At 35.1% G+C, this 26344-nt stretch overlaps 1 protein-coding gene across 2 annotated transcripts in view; it reads right to left on the reverse strand.

The window, feature by feature from the left end:
* LOC123313572 (ras-related protein Rap-1) overlaps nucleotides 1-26344 on the reverse strand; it is a 171973-nt gene continuing 145629 nt past the window's right edge. For both annotated transcript variants that reach the window (XM_044898524.1, XM_044898518.1), the window contains exons 3-4: nucleotides 15950-16391; nucleotides 1-3425 (exon numbers count right to left, since the gene is read on the reverse strand). In XM_044898524.1, the coding sequence (XP_044754459.1) occupies nucleotides 3123-3425; nucleotides 15950-16391 (745 nt within the window). In that variant the 3' untranslated portion in view covers nucleotides 1-3122. The remainder of the gene's footprint in view (nucleotides 3426-15949; nucleotides 16392-26344) is intronic.

Raw genomic sequence — 26344 nt, forward strand, 5'->3', positions numbered from 1 at the left:
TTTTATTCAATTTTTTTAATTTCTCAAGTCATCACATCCGATTGAATAGGTATAATATTGATTACATTTATATGTTACCAATTTATAAAAAGATATCTATGGAAGAAAGATTCTATATTATGTTTGCTACATAAATTGACTTGGGTACTGATTTTATAGTTACTTTGATTATTACATTATTACTTTAAGTAATTTATATCAATTTATATGATTATTAGTAATATTCCATATACACGAAATACCATGCAGCATAAGCCTTTATTTGGTGTTAGAGATTCTCATTGTCATGAGAAAAATTTCATGAAATATAATGGTGAATAATTCTGACAGCACCCGTACTCGAATTTAACTCAACTTTGTATTATTTTTTTTGTTAGTGAAGTACTTGTGTAATGGTTGATTGAAATATATAACGTTTCCAGTAAAAGGAAACTTTAGTTTTTTGGTTGAATAGACTATATTTATATCCTATCAGAAGTGTTAGTATTGCCATTGAGGAAAACAACGATATTTGTAAAATTTCAATCTATAATAGTCTGAACTGAAAATCAGCATAATTTTTGATTGAGAGGATGCAGATAGTACTCTCTTTTCAAAGATGATTTAAATACGACCCAATTTTCGTTTACAAATCATTATGATTAATTTCATTTGCAGTATTGAAAAAACATACACATACAAATTGAATTTTTCAATATAAGACAAATATTTGGATGCTTTCTTGTCAAAAAATACATAATTTAAATTTCAGTTTTTATGGGAACTATTCTAGAAAATGATCAGAAAGGTCCCCTGAGATCAGACTTCAATTACATATTAATATTCTTGAAATGATATACCTAATTGCAGTACAGAAATTCAAAATTCCTGTTTAAACACCTACCACGTCCATAAGAAAATACAGTTATTGTATTTGGTTCCACAAAACATTTTCCTCTAGATATAAAATGAAGAAATGTTAGAATAAACTGGATTTTATCTATTTCATATCTTGAATTTGTGAGAATATACCTATATCCATACACATATTTTTTCTCACAAATATTGCGACTGAAAGAAAAAACTTGACAGATATGTGCGTTATCTTATGAGGAATGTGTATAATGAAGAAAATTATTGAAATGAAAAATAATGTTTTTTTATTTTCAAATTTTGTCTTTGGATGGTAACTTTCATTCGAAAAATCCATAACTAAATGAAAAGACAATTTCTGAATCAATGAATATTCTAGTTATTCATGTGTTGAACAGAGTTCATGATGAGAATTTTCAACTATCACTTTGGATATGAATATAACTGGTAAAACGGAAACAGACGTCACGTGAGCTCATGTCATATCATGTTCGGAATCTTTTGAATTTGAAGTGAAATCATGCTTAAAAGAGCAATGGTACAATCAGTGTGGCTCTAGACAGTTGTTAATTCATTAAAATACATGTAGATGTACTAACTTTGAACTACACTTTTTTGACGTGATGTGACATGACTACCCATGATAACACGTAAGCTCACGTGACGTGATAGCAGTCTGTTTCCGCCTTAAAGACTCCTGATGCAGGTGTATGTGTATCAAATGTCCTAAATATGGCCTAACTCAGAAAGGCATCCTGATAACAAAAGTATTTTGCGATATATGTTTTAAAGTTTTATTTTATATATCTTCGTGAATTAGAACACTTTGTTATGTTAAATGATACTTTTATTTACATTTTTTTCTCTGGATTCATTTTGAGATCAAAGGGAATGAGAGCTTTTTCAATAATATGTTTTATTTAGACAATTTTCGAGACTGAATTCAATGAATATTTGAAATGAAACGGGGAGTTCATCGAAAAAATATAAAATAAAAAAAGGAACGGACTTGAATCCTATCCCTAATACTGGCTTATAACAATGGGAATCATCGTTCAACCCGAACCGACGCATACGCCATTTTGTAACCATAACCTAATCGCATCACTTTTGCATGCCGTTATGACATGTAGGAATAAGACTGAATACGTTCTTGTTTCCTATTCAAACATTTCCTACCGAAACACGTCTCATAAAGATTTGATTCCGAGATTCCTTCGTGATTCACAAAATAATGAACAGACTTTTGACTATTAACGAAAATCAAAACAATATAAAATACTATTTTCGACCGTACAAAAAGAAAAACTTATAATTAGATGAAGATCCTTGAAATGCATACACTGGGTGTCCAGAGTAGATGTCACGAACTGATAGTATAGATAGACCACCATTAATGAATTAATTTTTTGTGAACATTTGTTTTCTTCTCACTCGCGAAACAGGGGGTGTTGAGGTTGAAAGAAATATTTCGATTCAATCGAAAACAGTCGCGCTTTTTGTTGAATGTTAGCTGTAGATATTCCCTGCATGTTAAGTAAATTTTCTTCCCCAATTTGTATGCCACAGATATTTTCACAAAATTTGAAATTCTTGTCGATTGTTCTTCAGGAACGGTCACCTCAGTCAAAAACTCTATATTTATAAAACACAGTTTTCAAGAAAATCGGCCTGAAACATTTTATGATTCGATTTTTCATAAAAAAAGGAATAAGTTTGGAAACAGAAGTGAAGAATTTAAGCAGTTGTAACAGAAAGTAATTAACTGGGTCTGGCTTCATAAGTCTAATATCCATAAGCAATTCGTTGATAACTGAAAATTCTCTTATCGAAAATTATAGGAATTAGGTAAGTAAATTATCTGAACAAAACGAAAAATTCTGAGTACCCTATTGATTCAACTATAGCCATCTACCAAGGAAGGCATGAAATATTGCTTTTTTACACTTTTCAAGGCAGAATTAGAAACAATGAGATCTTTCGCAAGCAGTCTTTGGAAAATTTCCAATTATCATTCAGCAATGAGTGATGGGCCAGTAGAATTTCAGAGGTCAGTTTCAATCCGGCTACTCAGAAGAGTGTTTTGTTTCGAAATTAAAACTGTAAAACCCTCTGAACTTTCAGTTTACGATTTTTAATCTGCACCTTCCATAGATGGCTAAGATTCAACCATGTAAAATAAGAAACCGTTAGTTGTACAAAAAATTAACAGCTGGTATTCTTCCGTGAATGAGATTTACTGGGTTTTTTCCAAGAGGTTTCAACTCTTCTTAAGATAATGTGCATGAATTTCTCTTTCCGTGACGATCCCTTATGTTTTGTAGATGTTGTAGTTGTACAGCCGAAGGAACCATAGCGCTATGGGATGGTGTTGACGGTGGTACGCCTGATTGGAGAGGAAGGGACTGCCTGCGTTTCCTGCGCAAAGCTGGACTCAAATTGTACTTCAGCTTGGCCTGGACGAGAAGTTCTTTGAACACTTTGCTAACATTTATGTTTTCCTTGGCCGATGTTTCTACGAAGCCGTTCTCCCAATCAACCGTTACAACCGACTCTGTGGTGGCGGTGTCAATCTGGAAATTGAAAAATAAAATGGTACAATCACTTCGCTGTTCGCAAAACATGAGGGCAGAGATTATACTGAAAAAAACCAACAAACGCTAATTAATACACGGATTGTTGACTCCTTGATGTACCTATACACCATGAACAATAAAGTTTCCACATTATATGTACCTATATCTATTACGTACGTATTTGCATGCTGCGATTTCCGACATGAACTTCCTCCCTTAAGTATTGTGAAACAGTAAAATTTTTTTTAATAATACAGCTGTGGAGGTTTTTTCAAAAAAATCTTTACCATTTTCAATTTTTCCATTATGTAGTATATTATAACTTTGTTTGCTTTTTGGGCCTAAAATGTACAGGCTGCCCCAAATTTGATGTCATACCGAGAGCATCTCGAGAACTATAAGATTTAGAGAAAAATCTTCAGATCTTCAGAAAGCAGATGATTCGTTCTCGAGTCACATTTTCGGTAATTTTTATGTTTTATGTGATACTCGTAAAGGATAACGGATCATAGAAATTAATTACCATTTCAGAGGGGGAGTATCTTCATTGGAAAAAATAACACATAAGACACAAAATGAACTAAGTCCATAAATCAATCAGAAATATATAGATATGAATTGTCCAATGTCAAGAATGAAGCAGAAAAACTGAATATCTGACATTTTTGAAATACTGGAGACGGATTACTTATCGACAAATCTACGACTGACAAACTGAGTTGAAAAATATATAGGGTGTCCCATTTAAAACACACCGATTCTACTCTATATCCCTGAAATCCCCTGAAATTACAATCTATATTTTTTATTTTTTCAGTCGATTCTGAAAGGGATTACCTGGATAAACCCTATAGGTACCTAAAATGGAAACTTTCGGAGATATCGAAGATAAACATTGATCTATAGACCTATTATAAGTGAATCTATATCACTGACAGACGATGACTTTTGTACTGCTGTACAATTATACAAATTAGAAACATAATTGTATCAATTTTGAATACTGACGATAAACTCTGAATTTGAAAATTTCTTCTTTTCAAATACCTTTCTAGGTTATATTTATAATTTCCAGTTCTGTTATTGAAACTACAAAAATTACTGACAATCTTTTGTGACCACATATTGAGCTTGGTCTGGACTTCAAAGGCCTATTGGGAAACACTTATTGAATGGACTATAGCTATATATATCTTCTTGTATTTAATAATATTTTTTTTTTAATTGTTGGAATTCAAAATTATTTATCGGAACATAGAATTTAATTGATTTTATGGTTTCCGACAATCATAGGGCATTTAAAGAGAAAATCGATAAAACCCTTATAACTTGAATAGTAGATTTAGGTATAGGATTGAGGTTTTTGAATCAGATCTAATGGTCTATTAAGTAAATACGGGGTGCTGTATTTGAGAAAATGAACTTTTTCGTGATAACTACCCCGAAAAACATTCTGATTAACTTAGACAACAAGTAGAATCTGGAGAGTTTTCTCTGAGGATATCACATTTACATCACTGCAACTATTTTCAGTAGGGAAAATTCATTCAAGACGTCAACTTTTAGACTAATGATAATGAGGTTTGGGTACTTGGAGAAGCTTAAATCAACTGCAGTTGAAATTGAACAAAGAATCCAAAAAATAAGTTTGGCTCAATAATTCAATTGAATAGATCACTGTCATCCATTACGATTTAAAAATTTGCAGGAGAATATCTTTCTTTTTTCTCTTGCTAGATACGTCTAATGGACTCTAGGCGAAACGCCTTGTATATGTGTTCATTAGGGCGTTTAAAAAAAACAAAAAAATGATCCTTTCTCGGAACCGTGCTTAAAAGTTTCGTTCAAATGGCAAAATAGGCTACTTTGGAAAATAGGAGCCCTTAATATTAATCTTTAGGTTCTCCGCATCGCACTTTTCGATTCTCCATAAGCACAACATAGGAAAAAAAAATTTTCTTCTGATTTTTATAGCTAATGAACGATAAATTGCATTGCAATATCCTTTCTATATTTTGTAGAGAATTTAATGCAAAATTTGACTACAAAAAGGTCTGATGTAATTTTTCAATAAACAACCTCGGTCGAAAGTTATTCAAGGTCAAAGTTTAATTTACCCTCAATTTAGCCTTTTTTATGAATGAATTGCCAAAATATATATACTACTATTTAGTAAAGATAGACGGGGTACTTAAAACGAATTTTCAATGACAGTTAACTCTTTTGAAATTTTTGTTTTCGAGAATTTAGAAATAAACTTTCGGTTTGTTTTGAAAAACTTATAAATTTGGGAGTATTTCAAAGAAAACTGCTAAATTAGGGCCATAAGGGGTAAATCAAACTTTGACCTTGAATAAGTTCATTTATCGAAAGATTACGTCAGACCTTTTTTGTAGAGCGTTGAATTCTCCACAAAATATAGAAAATATATTGCAATGCAATTTATCGTTCATTAGTTATAAAAATTAGAAAAAATTTTTTTTTTCTTGTGGGAAATCGAAAAATGCGATGCGGACAACTTAATGGGGCTCATATTTTCAGAGGCCTATTTTGACATTCAAACGAAACTTTTGAGCGTGGTTCCGAGAAAGAATGATTTTTTGGTTTTTTTCTGTTCATAAACATGCTTTCCTTTGGCGGCTGGAAAAGTGAGCTGTTAAGATGAGCCTTGCCTCGAGAAATCCAGAATCCTTAATCAAGCTAATCAGCGTTCAAGCAGACCAGGCAGGCGCATCGTCTTTCGAGCTAGTCCAAGACTCATCCAGGGTGAAACCCTCAACTGTTCAAGCCTGGGACGCCTTAGAATGAATAATATCGATGCAATTTAACACAAATTATCTAATGGGGCGATTCTGCTGAATTGCATCGATTTTTCAATATAATGATAGTAGAGGGTGAATTCAACTTGAGATCTCGTATATTAAATCTCTGATTATGAGAGATGACACTATCAGTTGGAAAATCTTGTATAGATACATTTATTAAAATTGAGAATTGTTGCTATGCGAGTAATTGAACCTCATTTTCTTTGCTTTGAAGGAGATAAAATTAAAGGTGTAGGTATATTACTACATTATACACTTCGCAAAAAAATTAACGCACATTCTGAAAATCTCAATTTTAATGAAAGTTAACTCTACATTGATTTTATAACTTATTTTTTATGTTCTCTCGGGAAGGTTTTGAACGAAACAAGACACATTGAATGGAAGAAAAACTCAGGATTTCACCGAATCTTATGTGAAAGAAGAGAAATGAACAATTTTCAAAATACTGAAATGCTGATAAGTGATTTAATACTTGGTATTTCCACCCCTTGCGTTAATTACAGCTCGGCAACGACGGTTCATACTCAAAATGAGTGATCTTAAAATGTTCTGATCTAATCCTTCCCAGATTTCTCCGAGTTGGATTCCTAAGTCATTAAGAGTAGCTGGATGATTTTCTGAACTTCTCAGCCTTCTATTGAGGTTATCCCAAACCTGCTCAATCGGATTGAGATCTGGACTTCTTGCTGGCCATTCCATTCGAGAGACTTTCACCTCTTCAAGGTACTCCTGAACGATGCGCGCACGATGGAGTCTGGCATTATCGTCCATAAAAATGAAATTTTCACCAATGCATGGGGCAAATGGCACTACATGCTCTTCAAGAATGTTCCTTATATACTTATCAGCATTCATAGCTCCATTATCAACGACCACTAGGTCTGTGCGAGGAGTCAAAGATATTCCACCCCATACCATAATCGATCCTCCCCCGAAACCAGTAGTATTCAGGAAATTGCACTGAGCATATCTTTCATGTGGACGTCTGTATACAAGGGAACGTCGATCACAATGGTAGAGGTAGAATCTAGACTCACCTGTGAAGAGAATTCTTTCCCAATCGGCCTCTTCCCAATGGATATGCTCTCTCGCAAAATCCAAACGCGCCCTTCGATGGGCTGGGGTAAGAGCTGGGCCTCTTGCCGCTACACGAGGCCTTAAATCATATTCTCTGAGGCGATTTCTTATTGTCTGAGTGCTAATTTGCACCTCATGAGTTTGCTCACGCTGAATTTGAAGGAGGCGAGCGGTTGCAAACCGTTGCCTCAACGAAGAAACGTAGTAACGAAGTAACGTTCTTGAATGGCAGTTGTTACCCGTGGTCTACCCTGTCTTGGTCTTCGGACATTCATCCTGAATCGCTGCAACATTCTGGACACACTTGTATCCAAACCTTTCTGCAATTCTTGTGTGTGTCCACCCTTCTTCTCGCGAAACTACCGCTTGGGCACATTCCTCTTGGGTCAAATTGCGTCTTTCGCGTTGCATAGCGATCGAGTGCAGAAAATCAAACGAAAGAAAAACTATTGATCACTAGAATTGATCGAGAACAACTGATTTTAGAATGGAGCCAATACATGCAAAATCTGATAATATCATCTTTTTTTATTCCTGCTGGGAAAAAACATCTGTATTGAAGAAAACCGTTGAAAGTGGATAACATATGCATGCATAATTCTGATAAAAATAATTATCATTGAGAACACCTTCAGTTGTAGAATAAATTTGAGATTTCCATAATGTGCGTTAATTTTTTTGCGCAGTGTAGTTGGTATATCTGAGAATTTTTCCCTGAATTTTTCTATCGTTTTTTTTTTTACATTTTTTCACTCACTTCAATTTCGTTAATACAAAATTTTCATATGACATATGATTTCCACTGTCCGTGAAATGAATAATTTCATTTCATTTATTGATTGAATGTAAAGTAGGGTTCAACCCACCAAAATATTTCTTTTTTCATAAAAACTGAAAACCAATGATCTCATTGATGATGAAAGGGAAAATAATGTCATTATTCTATCGTTCGTTGCGGACCCTTTCATATCTAATATCATAGTTTTCCGCTGAATAAATTGGGGTGGAATTGAATTTCAGACATTGATGAATTTTGCGAATTGCCTCACAAAGTGGTCCGTGACAATGAGGCGTTTATATACATATACCTCGAGGAAATTTGGACTATCCTCATCTTCATCCAGAAATTTAAAATTGACAAAGCCAAAAGAGTTCCGAACCGTCGAAAAAATGCATTTAATTGATTAAGATTCAAATAAAAAAATGGTATTCACTGGCAACTTATTCGAATTATCGAAAAATAATAACAACATCCACAGTCTACCATAAACCAATCAAATAAGCTTCAGTAAAGCTCCAGGTACAAGTAAAGATACAAAGAAGAAGTTTTTTTATATTGAATGATCTACGTGGTTTTTATGAAAAGGCCGGAAAATTCAACGATATTGAGAAGAATAAAGGAGTCGCTGTTTCTGTTGTTGACATAAACAGTAAACACAAAGGGTCCTTGACTTCGTATTTCAGCGCTAAAAGACCGTGCTCTCTCTGCAGGAAGCAATGGATTCCCGGAAAGTATTCGAATTATAATAAAAGTAAAAAGAAAACATTCGTCCTGCCGTTACTTCTTCTACCATACGTTAAATCAGATGTCTTATGGTTTTATACTGCTTTTCAATTGTAAGTTACAAATATGTAGCGTACGATCGATCTGTAAGTGTCCGATCTTAGCCGTCCTTTAGAAGGCTGTGGTCCGATTGACATATTCGTAAATAATGCAATTCTGGAAATGTTCCTGTTACTATCTTCTTTACAGTTAAGATCAAAGATTATAGAGTAGAAAGATAGGAAACGAAGCGACTACAGTGATGCGGGCGCCATCTGTGTTTCAAATGTGTTTTTAAGGCCCTAAGGTTAAAATTTTAATTCGAGGGACATATGAAATTTTGCGAGATGTCAGAGTCAAATGGCCCTTTTGATCAAACCGGTTTTGAATGTTTTGATTCTCGTATCCATAGACAACCTCGTATCGCCTTTTGTTTTCCGAGCCCGTTCTAGTTGCTGATTATTGAAATTTTTGTCTAATTTCTTGGCGAAAACCTCAGAATATCGTTCGAAAATTATTGTATGGTGAAGAACTGTGGATCAAATAAAACGAATTTTACTAAGGAAAATGGGAATGTAAGTATCAACTGGTAACATGTGACTCGGTCATTCATTGATTTTTGTTTTCAGTGCTACGAAGTGGATAAAATTTTCAGGGCGTAAAGGCCTGCAAACACTACTGACTACACCATGTGCAATGAACATTTTACTGCAAGTCGATTGAGAACTGTTTATCCATGTGAATTGTTGTATGCAGGAAGCATCCCTTACATGAAGGGCTCATTTAGGGGAAATTATGACTTTTACACGTCCATTCAAAGATTCTCAAAATTGCCTTCAATATATTCAGAAATGCAAAAGTTTTATGGATTTCGATTTGGGAATCGGGTGACTGTCAAATTGTTGTTTGGAAAGTCAAAGTTTTATCATAGTGAGTGTTCATTCGTCAATCAATTTGTATATTGTGTCGTGACCATACTATGAAGAAATCATGAAAAAGCATGAAGAAATTATACTGACGGGCTTGAATACAAGGCTTGTATACCTCTGTAAGGTTTTTTTCAATTGTGGTTCTGAAAATTTTGTAAATAATATGTAAGTAACGGAAATATGTATCCTCTGACGGTAAATTGAATATTGGTTCATATCAATTTCTGATATAAATTGTAAAAATTCAATCCAGTTTATTAATTCGAAACTTTTTCACAGAAAAACACCTTTCACGTAACTATAGCAGATAACCATGTACTCTTGTATCCTAGTCAAAGCTCTATTCGTTGTCCATAATTTCAAATTTTTGTAAATTTTTTATAGATTGCAAATAAAAATTTATCACATCCAACAGCGTATTTCATTGATACCAATCGATTCCAAACAATGTTCAGATGAAAACTAACATCCTGGTCACAAAACAAAACCATCCTTTTGTTTTGTCGCTCAGGATGTTTGTTTTCTGGTCTCAACAACGTCAATATTGAAATTGAATACAAGGAATAGAATTCGAATTTCGCGCCCCTCAATTATAAAAGAGAAAACTGTTATTAAACAGTTTTTCTGTATTGATAATACGTTTTCAGCGCCATCTCATTGTCAAATGTGTTTTCACTGGCCAAAATGTAGTCGGTTTTTAGTACTAGCGATATGAGGGCGTTTCCTATCTTTCTACTCTATAATCTTTGGTTAAGATGTCTAAAAACATGGTGTATGCACTGATTAGATTTTGTTTTTCCCGCTTCGAAAATAAGAGATAAGTTTCGTTTTTCCCACTGTAGGTAGCGCCGTTTAGGAATTGACAGTTGTAAATTGATATTTGAAAATAATTTGAATGCATTCCTACGACTTGCGAATCATTTGCGAATGTGCTGTATTTATGTATGAGCGATTATTGGTGTGTGAAAATGTATTACTTTCGAGAAAGATCGTACAACATTAATTTATTGAACATGTCGTTCAGTTTTCTGTATGGACAATCAAGAAATACAGCTAAGAATTCGGTGTTGTTGGACTATCACTCTTTGTTGTTGGAAATTGAGGCAGAGCCAAATCAGATGAACATTCGGGACGGATAGAGCTAACAGTTTTATGGCAACTTCAGCAATATTTAAGCAATAAAGGAACTGTATTGAAAAATACGTAATGTGAATTGTGAGCATGTGTTAAGAAACAGAAATAGGTTAATCTGTTCGAGTCTGTTCTTCAAATATTCTTCACAAGTAGGTATAGTGAAAATTGCGTTTCAGTCAACTGAATATATTGAATATTTCGCCAATCCACTGTATTTTATTGAAATCATATTGAATTACCTTCCTCACGAATACAATTTGTCAAACAAAAATTATCTTGAAGAAAAATAGTAGTACTCCTTCGAATCCTTCCTCTGAATTATCTGCAGATTCGTTGTGTTACAACGAAAATTCAAGTGTAAATCACAAATATTCGTTAACAGCTGAGAAAATAGTCCGGTTCATTTTTTTTTGGATTCTTTGATGGATCAGGAACACAGAGATGACTGTAATCTGTGATCGATATAAACGAAGTACAAAATAAAGCGACATAACTTTGGGCCATAGCTTCGTAATTACGAAGCTATGATTTCCAATTGAAAATCCTGCTGAATAGGCGAGCACGCCACTGGATTCTAAGTAAAAAAGTGCCTGTATAATGTTTTAATTTCAGAGCTCTATCATCAGTATTAGCGGAGATATAAATTTATTTCTATATCGCCATTTTTCCAATTTTTGCTTATAACTCGAAAACAGAAAAAAGTGGCCACAACTGACTACTACTATTGTTAGTTTCTCAGAAAAAGAGAACGAGAATGGGGTATCAGATTTTGTCTTTCTCCCCTGGTTTAAAAGCTGTAGTGCTAAAACATCGAAATTTGCCCACCCTGTACATTAGGTTGGGATTCTACATTGACCTTGCTCTTTCGCATGTATGGCTAAGCTCCTTGCGCTCATCACCCTCTAGCTCGAAAACTGTTAAGAGTATGTAAGATTGCTGCAGACAAAAGTTCTATAGAATTTTATTATCTACAACTTTCATAATGAATACAGAAACGATTAGAGGTACAGGAAGGGAGAATTAAAAAATGCATTGTTATCAACTTCAAACTGTCAGATTAGGAACCCCCCCCATAATTGTTAGATTAATGGGTCAACACGTCTGCAACACTGAGATTAACCATCTGTATGAAAATCTGACCCGCTAGAGTATGTGAATGTAAAGATTTTTTTGCATTCTCAAAGGACCGCTGTAACCTATCGTCACGTCCAAATTGTCAATATCTCGAAAAGTAGTTTTCTTTGGGTCCAATTAACGTATCCTCTAAAAATCTGACAGCCCCACCACGCAAACTGTCAGATTAACATGAATTTATTTTCAGAGACACGTAGGGCATATGGAGTATCTTAATCTGACACGCTCCAGTAAGTACCCCTGATGATTTTTTCTTACATCTTCGAAAACCTGCAGGCGCTTTTCCCACCGCTGAAAATGCGTACATCATAGAACTTTTTTTTCTGTCTACCATCTGATCTTCAGACGCAACCATGAAAACGGTAACGTATCTTGTTTTTAATGTAGAACCTGTTATTGTTTCCTTTGCGGCAGCCATTTCTATGTTAATCGACGATAATGCGAGTCCACTTTGGGTCATAATTGTCAACGACCTCATAGAAATCATTGAGTATGGATATATACTCAATGATGGCATTAACCGAATGGAGGAGCGCGCTGTCTTTCCAGACCAAAATTGTATTGAACATGTCTGCAAAGTCACAGCACTTACAAGGCTAACCTGACCCACCACAGACATAAACCAAGTCGAAATGCTTTGTCGGACATTTGGCAAAACATTCCTCAGAGTTTCATCAACAATCTCATTGATACAATGCTGAATGCAGTAAGAGCACTACGAACAGCTAGAGGAGGCCCCTCCTGATACTAAACCTTGATTTCAAGGCGTTTATAACAGAGGGAACCTTCTTTAAGCCTGCAAACCCTACCAGGTAGAATCTTTATTGTGTTAATTTCTCTACTATGTTATCGCTCTAAAGCATTCTTGCTTACTGCCATTTCAGGCAGTTTGTTGACACCTTACTACATCAGTACATACATACATACACTGCGCAAAAAAATTAACGCACATTATGGAAATCTCAAATTTATTCTACAACTGAAGGTGTTCTCAATGATAATTATTTATCAGAATTATGCATGCATATGTTATCCACTTTCAACGGTTTTCTTCAATACAGATGTTTTTTTTCCCAGCAGGAATAAAAAAAGATGATATTATCAGATTTTGAATGTATTGGCTCCATTCTAAAATCAGTTGATCTCGAAAGATATGCTCAGTGCAATTTCCTGAATACTACTGGTTTCGGGGGAGGATCGATTATGGTATGGGTTGGAATATCTTTGACTGCTCGCACAGACCTAGTGGTTGTTGATAATGGAGCTATGAATGCTGATAAGTATATAAGGATCATTCTTGAAGAGCATGTAGTGCCATTTGCCCCATACATTGGTGAAAATTTCATTTTTATGGACGATAATGCCAGACCCCATCGTGCGCGCATCGTTCAGGAGTACCTTGAAGAGGTTGAAGTCTCCCGAATGGAATGGCCAGCAAGAAGTCCAGATCTCAATCCGATTGAGCAGGTTTGGGACAACCTCAATAGAAGGCTGGGAAGGATTAGATCAGAACATTTTAAGATCACTCATTTTGAGTATGAACCGTCGTTGCCGAGCTGTAATTAACGCAAGGGGTGGAAATACCAAGTATTAAATCACTTATCAGCATTTCAGTATTTTGAAAATTGTTCATTTCTCTTCTTTCACATAAGATTGGGTGAAATCCTGAATTTTTCTTCCATTTAATGTGTCTTGTTGCGTTCAAAACCTTCCCGAGAGAACATAAAAAATAAGTTATAAAGTCAATGTAGAGTTAACTTTCATTAAAATTGAGATTTTCAGAATGTGCGTTAATTTTTTTGCGCAGTGTATACAAAATAGTTTTTTATTTTCCTTCATATTATTGTATTATTACATGTATGCAATTTATTCATTGTAGCATTATAGATGATTATTCATCGCCACGGAAATAGGAGAATAACCTTACAAATTGTAACGTTTGTGCCGTTTAACAACAGTAATGGCAATATTATTCTGCTATTCCTGCTATGGATCTAACAGAAACGTGTGGATAAGTTTTTTCTCTACAAATTAAAGACCATTGTCTTTCAAAAAAATCCACTTCGACGCTCATTAACAAAGACCCTATATTATTCACTACAACCAACGCGAAAGAAATATTTTGAGAAAATTTTATTCTTTTTGAAAATTTAGAGCACGCACTATAATAGGGTTTTTATCGATTTCAACAGGGTCTGCAAGATACTTCATTATTTGTGAAGAAGTTTTCAAATCGAAATCAATTTAAACTCTTTAAAGTTTAGCACTCACTATAATAGGGTTTTTATCGATTTCAACAGGGCCTGCACGATACCTCATTATTTGTGAAAAAGTTTCAAATCAAAATAAATAAAACCTCACCTACTCCTATGAACGTTTTTCCTTCAAACCAATGCTCATCGTGAAATCTGAACATAAATAGCGGTGTCACTGAAAAATGATAACATGGAATTTCCACTTTTTGTGAGAGGGCATAAATTGATCAACTGCAATACCCTGTGGAAATAACCTTCGTTTTCCCATTTTACAATTCGCATGTGAAAAGAGGCATCCAACTGACAGACCAGGCCACTGCTGATGATGAATTGTTGTTTTTTTTTTCTGGCTATACTGTGTATTTAGGTTTTTACCCACAGACCTTCACTTCACATTCGTCATAGTCATTCATTTGAGAAGTTTGAGTTCATGATTTACGAGTGCCAGTTTCAGAGTATACTTAGATCTGTTTTCTTGTTTAATCAATGATTTCACTGTTGTGTGAACTATAATCAATGAGTGTTATATTCGATATTGGTGACCCACCTTCATATTTTAAGAGATATCAGTAGTTTCCACTAAATGAATACAATTAATTTTGGGCAAACAATATGTTGGCCCTTTTTCCACCTAGGTGTCCCAGAATTAATGTTCAATAATTCACCACTGTATTTTACGATCAAAATATTGGGGGAAGTTCAAAAAACTTTTTTTCGAAAATTGTATCTCGACGGATCTACATGCAGCCTTTTATAAGACCCTTGATAAGAGGATAACAGAGATGGATTTCAGATTTCATTGGAATTGTGACATTTGATATCACTTTTGGTTACTAGGAGCTCAAAACATATTATGATATCGTCCATTCAAGAATGATTGACATCCCAGTAGGACTTGAAAGTCCAGACGCAGCTTAATATCTGGTCACAAAAGATATTCCATAATTTCTATAGTTTCAATCACAGAACTAGAATATATAAATATAACCTAGAATAGTATTTGAAAAGAAGAAATATTGAAATTCAGAGCATATTAATCAGCATCCAAAATTGTTACAATTATTTTTTCAATTTGTACGATTAAATTGAGAACAAAAAAAGCAGTACAAAATTCAAATTATCTTCGGTCAGTGCATAGCATTGAACTAAAGAAGTTCAATGGTGCATAGTGCACTGTTTATTCCAAATACCAACCTAAATTCCGCAACACAAAATCTCAACTAATGGGCTATTACCAACTTAAATTCAATTTTCCATAGCCACCCGAGATGTCAATCATTCTTGAATGGACTATATATTAATTTTTATCATTGCATTTATTCAACTTCACGCGGAAAAAGAAATTCTATTATATTATATTAGGACATTGTATATCGTTTGAAAAGCAAGGGCTTATACTGATTTCCTATTGGTATGAGGGTTCGCTGATTCTTTTTACAGTTATAATAGAAAACTATTTTGAATGATTCGGAAATTCCATAGATCAACGAATTGTGGTTCATGAATCACAAGTGATTTATCAATATCATAATACTCAAAGAAAAAATAGATTATGATCGCTTCATTCAATAATTCTGGACAAAGAATATTTTGTGAAAATGTGTATGAAACCATAACTCACCTCTCTATTTCCCATAAGGTCAATTTTATTCCCCACTAAAACGATCGGTACACTAGAAGTACCTTTGGTCTCATGAATTTGATCCCTCAACATCCTGGCTTCCTCGAACGACGAGGAATCAGTAATGTCGTAGACTAAAATGAAGGCATCTGCAGATGATATCGAAAGGGCTCTCATGGCGGGAAATTCAAAAGAACCAGCGGTGTCCAGAATGTCCAACGTCAAATGAACGCCGTTCACATTGAAATCACCATGGTGCATCTCCTCCACCGTTCGTTTATATTTGGGCGAAAAGGTGCCGTAAAGAAACTGGGTGATAATGGAAGACTTGCCTACTTTAGCAGCACCCATAACTACTATCTTATGTCTGACGAAACTGCCCGAAGGTGGTCCCATCGTGTCATTTTTCTCCAACGACTCTGCATCCTCGCTGCCTGGAGATCTGAAAAAAATTTCGAACCTTAACCTTGGGATGAAATAAAACACCAATGCATAATATATGGAAAACAATGTAAATGAAATATATCTATATACATATATACACCATACACCATTCACTTTTAGAAAAGCACTCGGTTGACGGCGAAAATTCGACACATTCCACGCTTTATAGTAGTAGTAATGTGAGGTTATGTCGCTTGTCAAAACATTTTTGGGTTCAGCGTTATGTTTTCCTTTGTACGTAAAAGTCTCAGTAATTATGTCTTTGTCGAAATGTGAATTAACGTCAGGAAGTAAATGAAATCGAAAACGTGTGATGAACAAAATGAACTTTCTAAAAATTTCAGGAAATGCAGAATCCTCCCAGAATATATTTCAATCGATTCAAACGTTTATACAAGATCAGCTTTTAAAAATATTCATTTTTGCTCTTAAACAAAAATTACTCATTGATGAATAATATGCAGTTGCTTGAGAAGAATCAATGATGGTTAAAAGTCACAAAGATTAAATGCATTTGATGCAGTGGTAGGGAATGGTTTCCTTTTCCTGTGCAGATTATTCCACATTCATTAGCATGATTAAGTACTGTGTCAATACTGTCAATATAATGACTGTCAATATAGTTGGGGAGCCGAAGAGGGAAATTTACTCGAGCGTGTCAGATTAATATAAGGGAGGATACCTTGGACCCTGTAGAGTACCTCTACAAAAAATTAGACCTGTATATAGGGTCTAAGACAGTGTCTAGGACAGCCTGTCAGAAAAGATCATTGTACATACTCGAGCGTGTCAGATTAAGATATATGTGGTTAATTACATGTTGAAATAGTTATTTAATCAACACGGTCATTGATAAAAGCGATTAATGATTGAGATATTTTAACGTGTGAGCGCGAGCACGTTAATGTTCGAGATCATTAACCCATAATAACCTAGTGTTACACATATGTAACGCAAATTTCACTGGCAAATCTATTTTATTTCTCCGTAACTGTAGCTATTAGCGTTACATATATGAAACACCATTTTTCTCAAACAAAAACTATACAATTTTCAAACAGAAATTGAGTTGTTTTTGTCTTGTACACTCTATAAAGAATATTTATTCAATTAGAATAGTGATCATAACTCAGGTTATTAAGGGTTAATCGCTCAATTAATAAACGAGTTGATTACAAGATTTTTTCGTCTACCACATTTCGAATTTAATGTGAAATCTTGATTGCAAAAATTTTCTATCGATACATAGTCAAATTTGACACCTTATAAATTTTCTATGCTCATATCGGAATGTTGATATTTATGCGGCCGATCGAACAATTCGAGAAGTCCATAGAGAGCATTTTCGAGTTGTGACATTTTGAGTAAATCACATTGATATCAGTCCCTATTATATCTGTTAAAGAATGTGTGGAGCTGGTGGAAGCTGGAGTTGTAGTAAATAGATATATTGATTACTCCCTAACCATCATAATTTTTCTGCAACCTCCACAATTCATCTCTTCTCAATTCACCCGCTAGGTACTACGAAAATCAATGCTACATAAAAATGAAATAATTATTTGGGAAGCTGCTGAATACTTCTATGTTCGATTACCCATGACAATAATGCATTAATAGGAAATTAATCAATAAAAGGGTTTATTAACAGCTAATTTCGTGTACGTTAAACAGTACTATTATTAAGAGGTCGGCGGAAAAATATATATTCTCTTAATCTGACAATTTAAGCGTGTCGAAAATATTTGGGTGGGCGCCAAAGTTGCAAGAAAAAACCAGTAAACCAGTCACGTGTACATTCTCGAGCGCGGTGGCGTTTTTATTTTATTTTAAAGCTAATGATTCAAGAATGATGGAAAAGATATAATCTGTCAGTTTTAGCAAGCCGAAACAATAAAAATTGGCCATAAAGGTCACAAAAATCAGTTTTTTTGAATTATCTCCTCCCCTGGGCTTCAAATGTTTTTCGCATTCATCATAAAAGTTGTAGAGCATGAAATTTTCTACAAATTTTGTCCTAAGCAATTTTTTCTACGTTCAAACGTTTTTGAGATATATGGTGAATAATGCGAGGTGTTAAGCTATACATGCTGAAGCGAAAATTCACTCGTTGAAAATAGTACATTCTAAGGTTCAGTCAGACACTAATTTTGAAATTGTCATCATAGAAATACCTTGTCATTTTGAAAATTGGATGCGTTTAGATTAGACTGGGATTCTAAATTGATCTTGCACTTTCGCATGTGTGGCCCCTTATCGCCCTCTAACTCGAGAACGGTTAAGACCAGGTAAAATTGCTTCAGACAAAAGTTGTGTAGAATTTTATTATCTACAACTATCATAATGAATACAAAAAAGATTAGAAGTACAGGCAGAGGAATATTCAGAAAAAAAGCATTATTATCATTTTCAAAGTGCCAGATTAAGAACACCCCCCCTAATTAGTATCAGATTAATGGGTCTTCACGTCTACAACACCGAGATTTACCATCTGTATGAAAATCTGACACGTTCGAGTATGTACAAGTAACGTACATTTTCAAAGGACCGCTGTGACCTTGCGTCACGTCCAAATTGTCAGTCCCTCGAGAAGAAGCTTTCTTTGGGTCCAATTAACATATCCTCTAAAAATCTGACACGATAGAAATTTTTTTTACCATTTTCAACTCTTCCGTACAGCCACTCCCACCACGCAAACTGTCAGATAAGCATGAATTCATATCAGAGACACGTAGGGCATATACAGTATCTTAATCCGAGTATGTACACCTGACGACTTTTTTTTACATCTTTGAGACCCTGCAGACGCTTTCCCCACCGCTGAAAGTGCATACATCATAGAACCTTTTTCTTTCTACCATCTAATCTTCAAAATCCACAAGATCTCCTCGACGCTCGAGTAAATCCCGATTTACCATCGTCGGCTTCACAACTGATACTAAGGTACAAAAAACAAAAAGAAGGAAGGAGTACTGTGTGTTTCCATTTATATTTTATTTTCTAATACTAAAGTGTTTATTTTTCAAATTTGCCGTTGCAGATCTTTTCTAAAAATAAAATCCTCAAGTGCCACCACCTTTATGAGTATCCCAATAAAAGGAAATTCTTTGTCATCCTCTACATTCACTATTTATCTCATTGTGAAAACATTCAGCCAAAATATAAGTCGCTGATTAAGATCAAACATAGGGACTGGAGTGGGAATTGTGGGACCTCGTTTCAATCTGTCCATCCCCCTAGGGAATGATTGTTCCATAGTGCAGGCTGAACTGTTTGCTGTTCTGGCCTGCACACTGGAGAATATCCGTAGAGGGTACTCCGGTAAACACATTTATATTTGTCGTGACAGACAGGGTATCCTGAAATCCCTTCCTGGGGAAAGGATTAACGCACACCTAGTAGAGGAATGCAGGAAGGCTCTGCACGAGCTGGGCTCTGATAACATTGTGTAAGTTATCTATTGTCCTGCGGACGAAGGACTTCCGGGAAACGAGAAGGCAGACATACTTGCTAAGCGGGAGCCCGATCAGCTTGGTCCGGGACATGCGCTGCCTATCTGTCGTACATCTGTCAAGAATTTTCCTCTGAATGGAGCATGAGAAGTGGTCGAGGCTTCTCATTGAGAAACCGTCATCTGTACCTGAGGTCAAAAAACTCTTGGCTCTTGAGAGGAAACAACTGAGCCTAGTGACTGGAGTAATTACTGGCCATTTGTTCAATAAACACTTGAATAAAATGGGACTGACTGGCTGTTCCCTGTTCCGCTGGTGCAGGAGCACTGATGAAACGGTTGAACATATTTTGTTGATGAACAAAATTACAGATGTGTAGCAACCTTGAAGAGCACCTAGCAAACAGAACACCCATAATTCCTATGGTGAGAAGGACTGCTCTCTGTCGACTTGTGGCTTTTTTGTCAGCGTGTCTCAGGGTTTGAATCTCTCCAACTACAAGCGGATGAACAGTGGGTCAGGAGGCCTCAGTTCAGCCCAATGGGGCACCGCACGTAGAAGGAACATAATATAAAGTTACTTACATTGAATATATCAATATCAATATATTTTACTATTCAAAATATCAGGGTTACTATTTGAATGAGCAGCCCTCAATTCAGTGTACCACTGATAGTGATACTCTCGCTGTCTTCTCTTTTTTTCAATCACTTATTTCGGCATTTTTGTTATATCATCTTATAAGCTGTGGCTAAGATATCTAAAAACATGGTTAATTCCGGTTAATTCACTGATTAGACTTAGACATATTTTGAGAATATGGAATAAGTTTCGTTTTTCCCACTGTAGGTAGCGCTTTTTGAAAATTGACAGCTTATTGTCGATTGATAATTGAAAATAATTTGAATACATGCATTTGTACGGTTTACGAATGTGCTATATTTATAAGCGATTATGGGTGTATGAAAATGTACTAGGTTCGAGAAAGAGTGTAGAACTTTCATTTCTTCAATATGTCTTTCAGTTTTCTGTATGTTCAATCAAGAACTATAGCCAATAATTCGGTGTTGGTGAACTATCACCCTTTGTTATTGAATTAGAGGCGAAACTAAATCTTAGATGAACAGTCGGGACGAATTCAGCCAACAGTTTGATGGCAACTTCAGCAATATTCAACTGTATTGGAAATACGGGATATGAATTGTGAGCATGTATTAAAAACAGAAATACATAAATCTATTCGAGTGAAAACTCCATTTCCGTCAACTAAATATATTGAATATTTCGTCAATAAACTGTGTTTCATTGAAATCTTATTGAATGAATTACCCTCCTCGTGAATACAGTCTGTCAACAGAAATTATCTTGAAGAGGAATAGTATGTACTCTCCTACAGTTATATGTGGAAAATGTAGCCTGCTAGAAGCAATAGGAATATTCCTTTGGGCATCTCCTACCCGGAAACTGGGTTGGACATATGAGCATATTGGATCAACTGAACTGAAACCTCTTGGCAAAACCATCGGATGTTATGCCAATCATCTTCGATTTCGAAACGCCCTTCGAAACGGTCATTGCTAACCGTCCTAGTAAAATAAGTTTCGTAAATCGTTTAGACAAAAAGTCATCCACGTGGTTTACTGATGGATCAAAATCAGAAAGGGGCACCAGCATTGGCGAATATGGACCTAAACTGAGGATCTCTAAAGCCCTGGGAAGTGGACACTCTATTTTATAGACTGAGACACTGGCTGTTTACGTATGCGCTCAGGAGTGTCTTGAAATGAACCTCAAAGGGGCGCATATCTATTATCTATATCACCACTGACATCCAGGCCACGCTGAGGTTCCTGGAATCACACTGCCAGAGATCTCTGCTGACATGGGAGTGCTGTAATACCATAAAGCAACTGGTCAGAGACAACAAAGTGACTCCACTATGGGCACCAGGGCATTGTGGTGTTGAAGGAAATGAAAAAGCCGATGAACTTGCATCCAGGTTAACATCTGCTGGATCTGAGCCTTTCTGTGGGCTTTGAAAATACCAATATGAGGCAGCGGTCCAACAATGGGAGTTGAACAACAGACTAAAGGTCAGTTCATATTATCCGTCCGTCTCAGTTCAGTTCAGCTCAGCCAAAATATCTTTCAATGTGTTTTATATGGACTAATTCATACTATCCGTCTCCGACCCTTCAGCACCTATCGGCACGCTTACGACCGTCCGACGGTATTCTTCCAGAGAATATTTTGCGGATGGGCTGAAGGGCGTGGTTGGACTGAACGAGACTGAACGTATAATATGAATAAGCAACCGCTCAGTTCAGCTCAGTCAATCGAGGGTTTTCCTTTGTTGTGAGAGCTTCTTTGAACTTTTTTTTTGTATTAATTGCGAAATTTTTCACAGTATATAGAATGATTCATAACTATTGAGACATAGGCTAAGGGCAGATTGTTTGGACCAAAATATGGCGATAGGACCAAATATACCTTAATGAAATATTGCTGTGCAAAAAAGATAGAGGGCGTTAAAGTTGATTTTTTTTCTTCGTTTTTTGCAAATAATTTCACTGTATATTTTTTCATCCGTTTTTAAGAAAAACACAATTGAACAGTTCAAAGCATCGGAAGGTGATTTGAATTAATGACTTATTTATTTTATTTATTTATTTCGACGATACAGCATAATTAAAAACAATGTAACATGAAAAGAATAAACTTAAATGTTCTACGTGTCTGTCCCCTACTTCTATGCCTTTCCTAATTCTTTCAATAAACGACTTTCGAACTTTGAAGAAAATATTATTCTCTTCCCTTATAAAAAATTCAACTTTAACTCCCTCTATCTTTTTCCACAGCAATATTTTATTGAGGTATATTTGGTCCTATCGCCATATTTTGGTCCAAACAATCTGCCCAAATTTTTAACAATATTTTTAGGGTCCTTCTTGTACTGTTTTGATCAAAATGAAAGGCTTCATGTGTCAAGTGCTGGTCGATTCGAATGCAACCGAAGATTCACGACACACGAAGCGGAAGGTGACTGAGACGATCGTGACTGATAATATGAACGCAACCTCCGTCAACGGCTAATGATCCTTCCGCCGGCCTGAACTGAGCGGAACGTATAATATGAATCGACCTTAACTCTCTGGAGAAACACTCCTGGACATACTCAGTCAAAGAAATTCGTGATTATTTCACCGACCTACACCACAAAACTGCTGAAGATTTCACGAGCTGAGCTTCGGGTGATGGTGGGACTGCTGACAAGGCACTGTCGATAAAAATATCATTTGTACCGTATGGGAAAGTCAGCAGATGAGATTTGTAGGCTCTGTGGATCAGAAGCAGAAACAGCTGAACACATGGTATGGAAGTGTCCAGAGCTGGCGGACCCAAGAACCACTCATATGGGGAAACCGGTCCCGGATAGTCCTGAGGTAACGGCCTAGGCCCCTAAGGATGTTGTCAGTTTTATCAACACCATTACCACCTTCTTGGATTCCTATGAATGAGTAGGGTAGAGAATAAAAGATGTACATGGTCGCAGTTCCCAAAAGGCAAATCGAGCCACCACGAACCCGGTTCAAATAATAATAATACTCCTTCGAATCCTTCGATACTGTTGAAATATCTGCAGATATCTTTTTAAAATGAAAATTAAAAAGTGAATCACAAATATTCGTTAACATCTGACAAAATGGTCCAGTTTATTTTTTTTTAGATTCGTTGATCCATCGGGATTCGGGAACACAGATTAATATAATCTGTAATCATCAACGCAAAACAAAATAAAACGAGAGAGTATCATTGGACTTTTATTGATAGAATAAGGATAGAACGAAGCAAATGACATAGTGACCAAATCTCTCATTCTCTATTTGGTTAAATGTCATTGCATTCAAAAATCGACGATTGCGTACTTACGCCATGTTTTTAGACATCTCATCTGTGGTAACGTCCTGTTGACATTAACAACATTTCATGAGTGCCAACCTTACCCCTTTTTAGTTACGAAAACTTAAGAAAATTATATCATGGTCGAGTGCTTTGATAAAAGTGAATGGGGTATATCTGTAAAAACATCATTGTATCGTAAAATTTTTTCCTCCTTGTTGGTGGTCTAGAGGAATTATTTGCCTATGGTTCTGACAAGAACGACATTTCAAGTGTACCAACCTTACTCCAGTTTAGTTACAAAAACTTGAGAAAATTATTCCATGGCCAACCGACTGCTTTCATAAAAGTGAATGTAGTATACTTAAATGTTTTCTGTTTGAACGTGGCAAGTCTCACTTTCCAAAACTTTTGGGAAAATAACTCTTTCAAAAAACTATTGCCGTAGATCCCCTTATAAACGCACCGACTCTGCTCGTCTTGAATGAACCTGTACATATTATTGAAAATAATGACGTATTTCGCAGAAGGAATATGATTTATAATTGTTTTTTCTCGTATATATAAATTATGAACTTGCATGAGTTGGTGTAATTTCTGATTCAACATTTTACAATGCTGTTTTACAATGCTGTTTCTAATTTAGGTATATTCTTATCAACATGCACGTTCAAAATATTCATGTGGTTGAAAATTGTTCCACAATATTAAAAAACGATTAAGTTTTCGGTCTGTGCTATGAGATTAAATCGAATAAATTTTTCGAATTTAAATGACCTGTCATAAAGGCCAAATGCATTACTGCTTCTCAAGGTGGTTTTTTATTTCCCTATGATTTTACTAATGGATCAGTCGCAATACTGAGATTTAGTCAACAATCGCGTTAAAGGGAGGGCTTATCTCAGATCCCAACTCCAAGACATGGCATTACCGCGTTCTCAACTTGATTCTCACAGAAGCAGAAATGGGAACGAGAAGCTTTTCGGGAAGAATCTTACTTTTGGAAGCACGAATCACGAGTATTTCAATAGAATGAAATAGAATATTTAAATATGACACATTTTCAAGAAATCTGAGTAATGTTTGTTGTTTCACTTATACTGGCATCAAATGGTGTAAATTATTATTGAATGTGGTAATTCATAGAAAAAGAATTGCTTATTCTCCTATTACGACATTTTTATTTCTTAAAATTTTTTACCTCAATGGAACATATCATAAAATCCTATTTCAAAAACATGCCGTATCCATATACTTAATTTTTTCTCAATTATCATGCAAGTGATCAACATTCCTTTCTTCTAAACAGAGTGAGTAGCAAGTCATTTTCGGTATTTACTTTACTGTATAAAAATACTTATTATTTCAAATTTCCCTCTCGTAGAGGAACAAAAATTTGGTATGGCCATGGGTTCCTTTTTATCATGAGTAATATATTTATGGAATATTTCGAACAAAACTATATAGACACATATTTACTGAAACCAAATTTGGCAACATAGCAGATATGAACTAGAAAATTTTTTTGATCATATCACTAACAATGGAATATCGGAATTAGAGCAGAAAAATTGAATTTCATTCCTGAATGTTTCAATAAAAAAGTTGAAATGTCTAGACCTCTAGAAATAAGAAAACGCGAACATAAAAATAACATTGAAATTGAGGAATTAATAAATCACAGACTGCAGATCATGTGTGTGATACAGAAGACCACATGATGGATTGAAATAACAGTAAAATTTCAATGATAAAACCGGATCATTATAAACTAAAGAGTCCAAGTGTATTTTGTTGGATCAAAATGATAATTTGCCCAATTGTTCAGTAGGAATAGATCGTATTTGGATTAATTTACTGAGGAAAGAACTGACATCCGGTAAAAATTAAATAAATCAACGTCTCCGTGTATTTACAAATGTCAATTGAGAAACTACAATTCAGAAGAATTTTTAAGAATTCGTCTGAATTACAATTTTTTCTGATCTGATTTGCAAGAATTTACGTAGGAGCAAATCAATTATTTCAATTTTTTAATTGACTTTGTTTCAGAGTCTGGGAAAGAACACCCTAAAGAGTTTCAAAAGATGCAGAGTACTCCCAGATTGAATTTCAACCTTAAATATATTCAATTAGAATTTTCGATTTCTTATAGATTTTGAGGCAAATGACATTCAATTTTAAAGTTTACCTTCAGCCACCTGAAGATGCTATTGTGAAAGCAAAACACGTATCCTGGTTTAAAAACTCATTTTGTGAAAATCGTATAATCTGTTTCAAGTTCGAATAATCAAAAGCCAATAAGTTCAGTCATTTCATCCCTGTAATAAAAACGAAATGATTAAAAACTAACATCCTCAGATACAAAATGTTAATCCATTTCTGACACAAAATGCTGTTGTTCCCATTTAAAAACTTCCTTCAGAAGTACGACAGAAATTTATGGAAAAGGAAAGAATGATCTAAATCTAATTATTTTACAACCTCTAATTACGCTCGAAGCTTCCCCACGCATATTCCGTTTGATGAAATTGCGGAAGAATTTACAATCGCATTGTCAGTTGCGAGTTTTCAATTATTTCCCACGGAAATTATGCGT

The sequence above is a fragment of the Coccinella septempunctata genome, chromosome 1, assembly GCF_907165205.1.
Source record: "Coccinella septempunctata chromosome 1, icCocSept1.1, whole genome shotgun sequence".
Lineage (NCBI taxonomy): Eukaryota > Metazoa > Arthropoda > Insecta > Coleoptera > Coccinellidae > Coccinella > Coccinella septempunctata.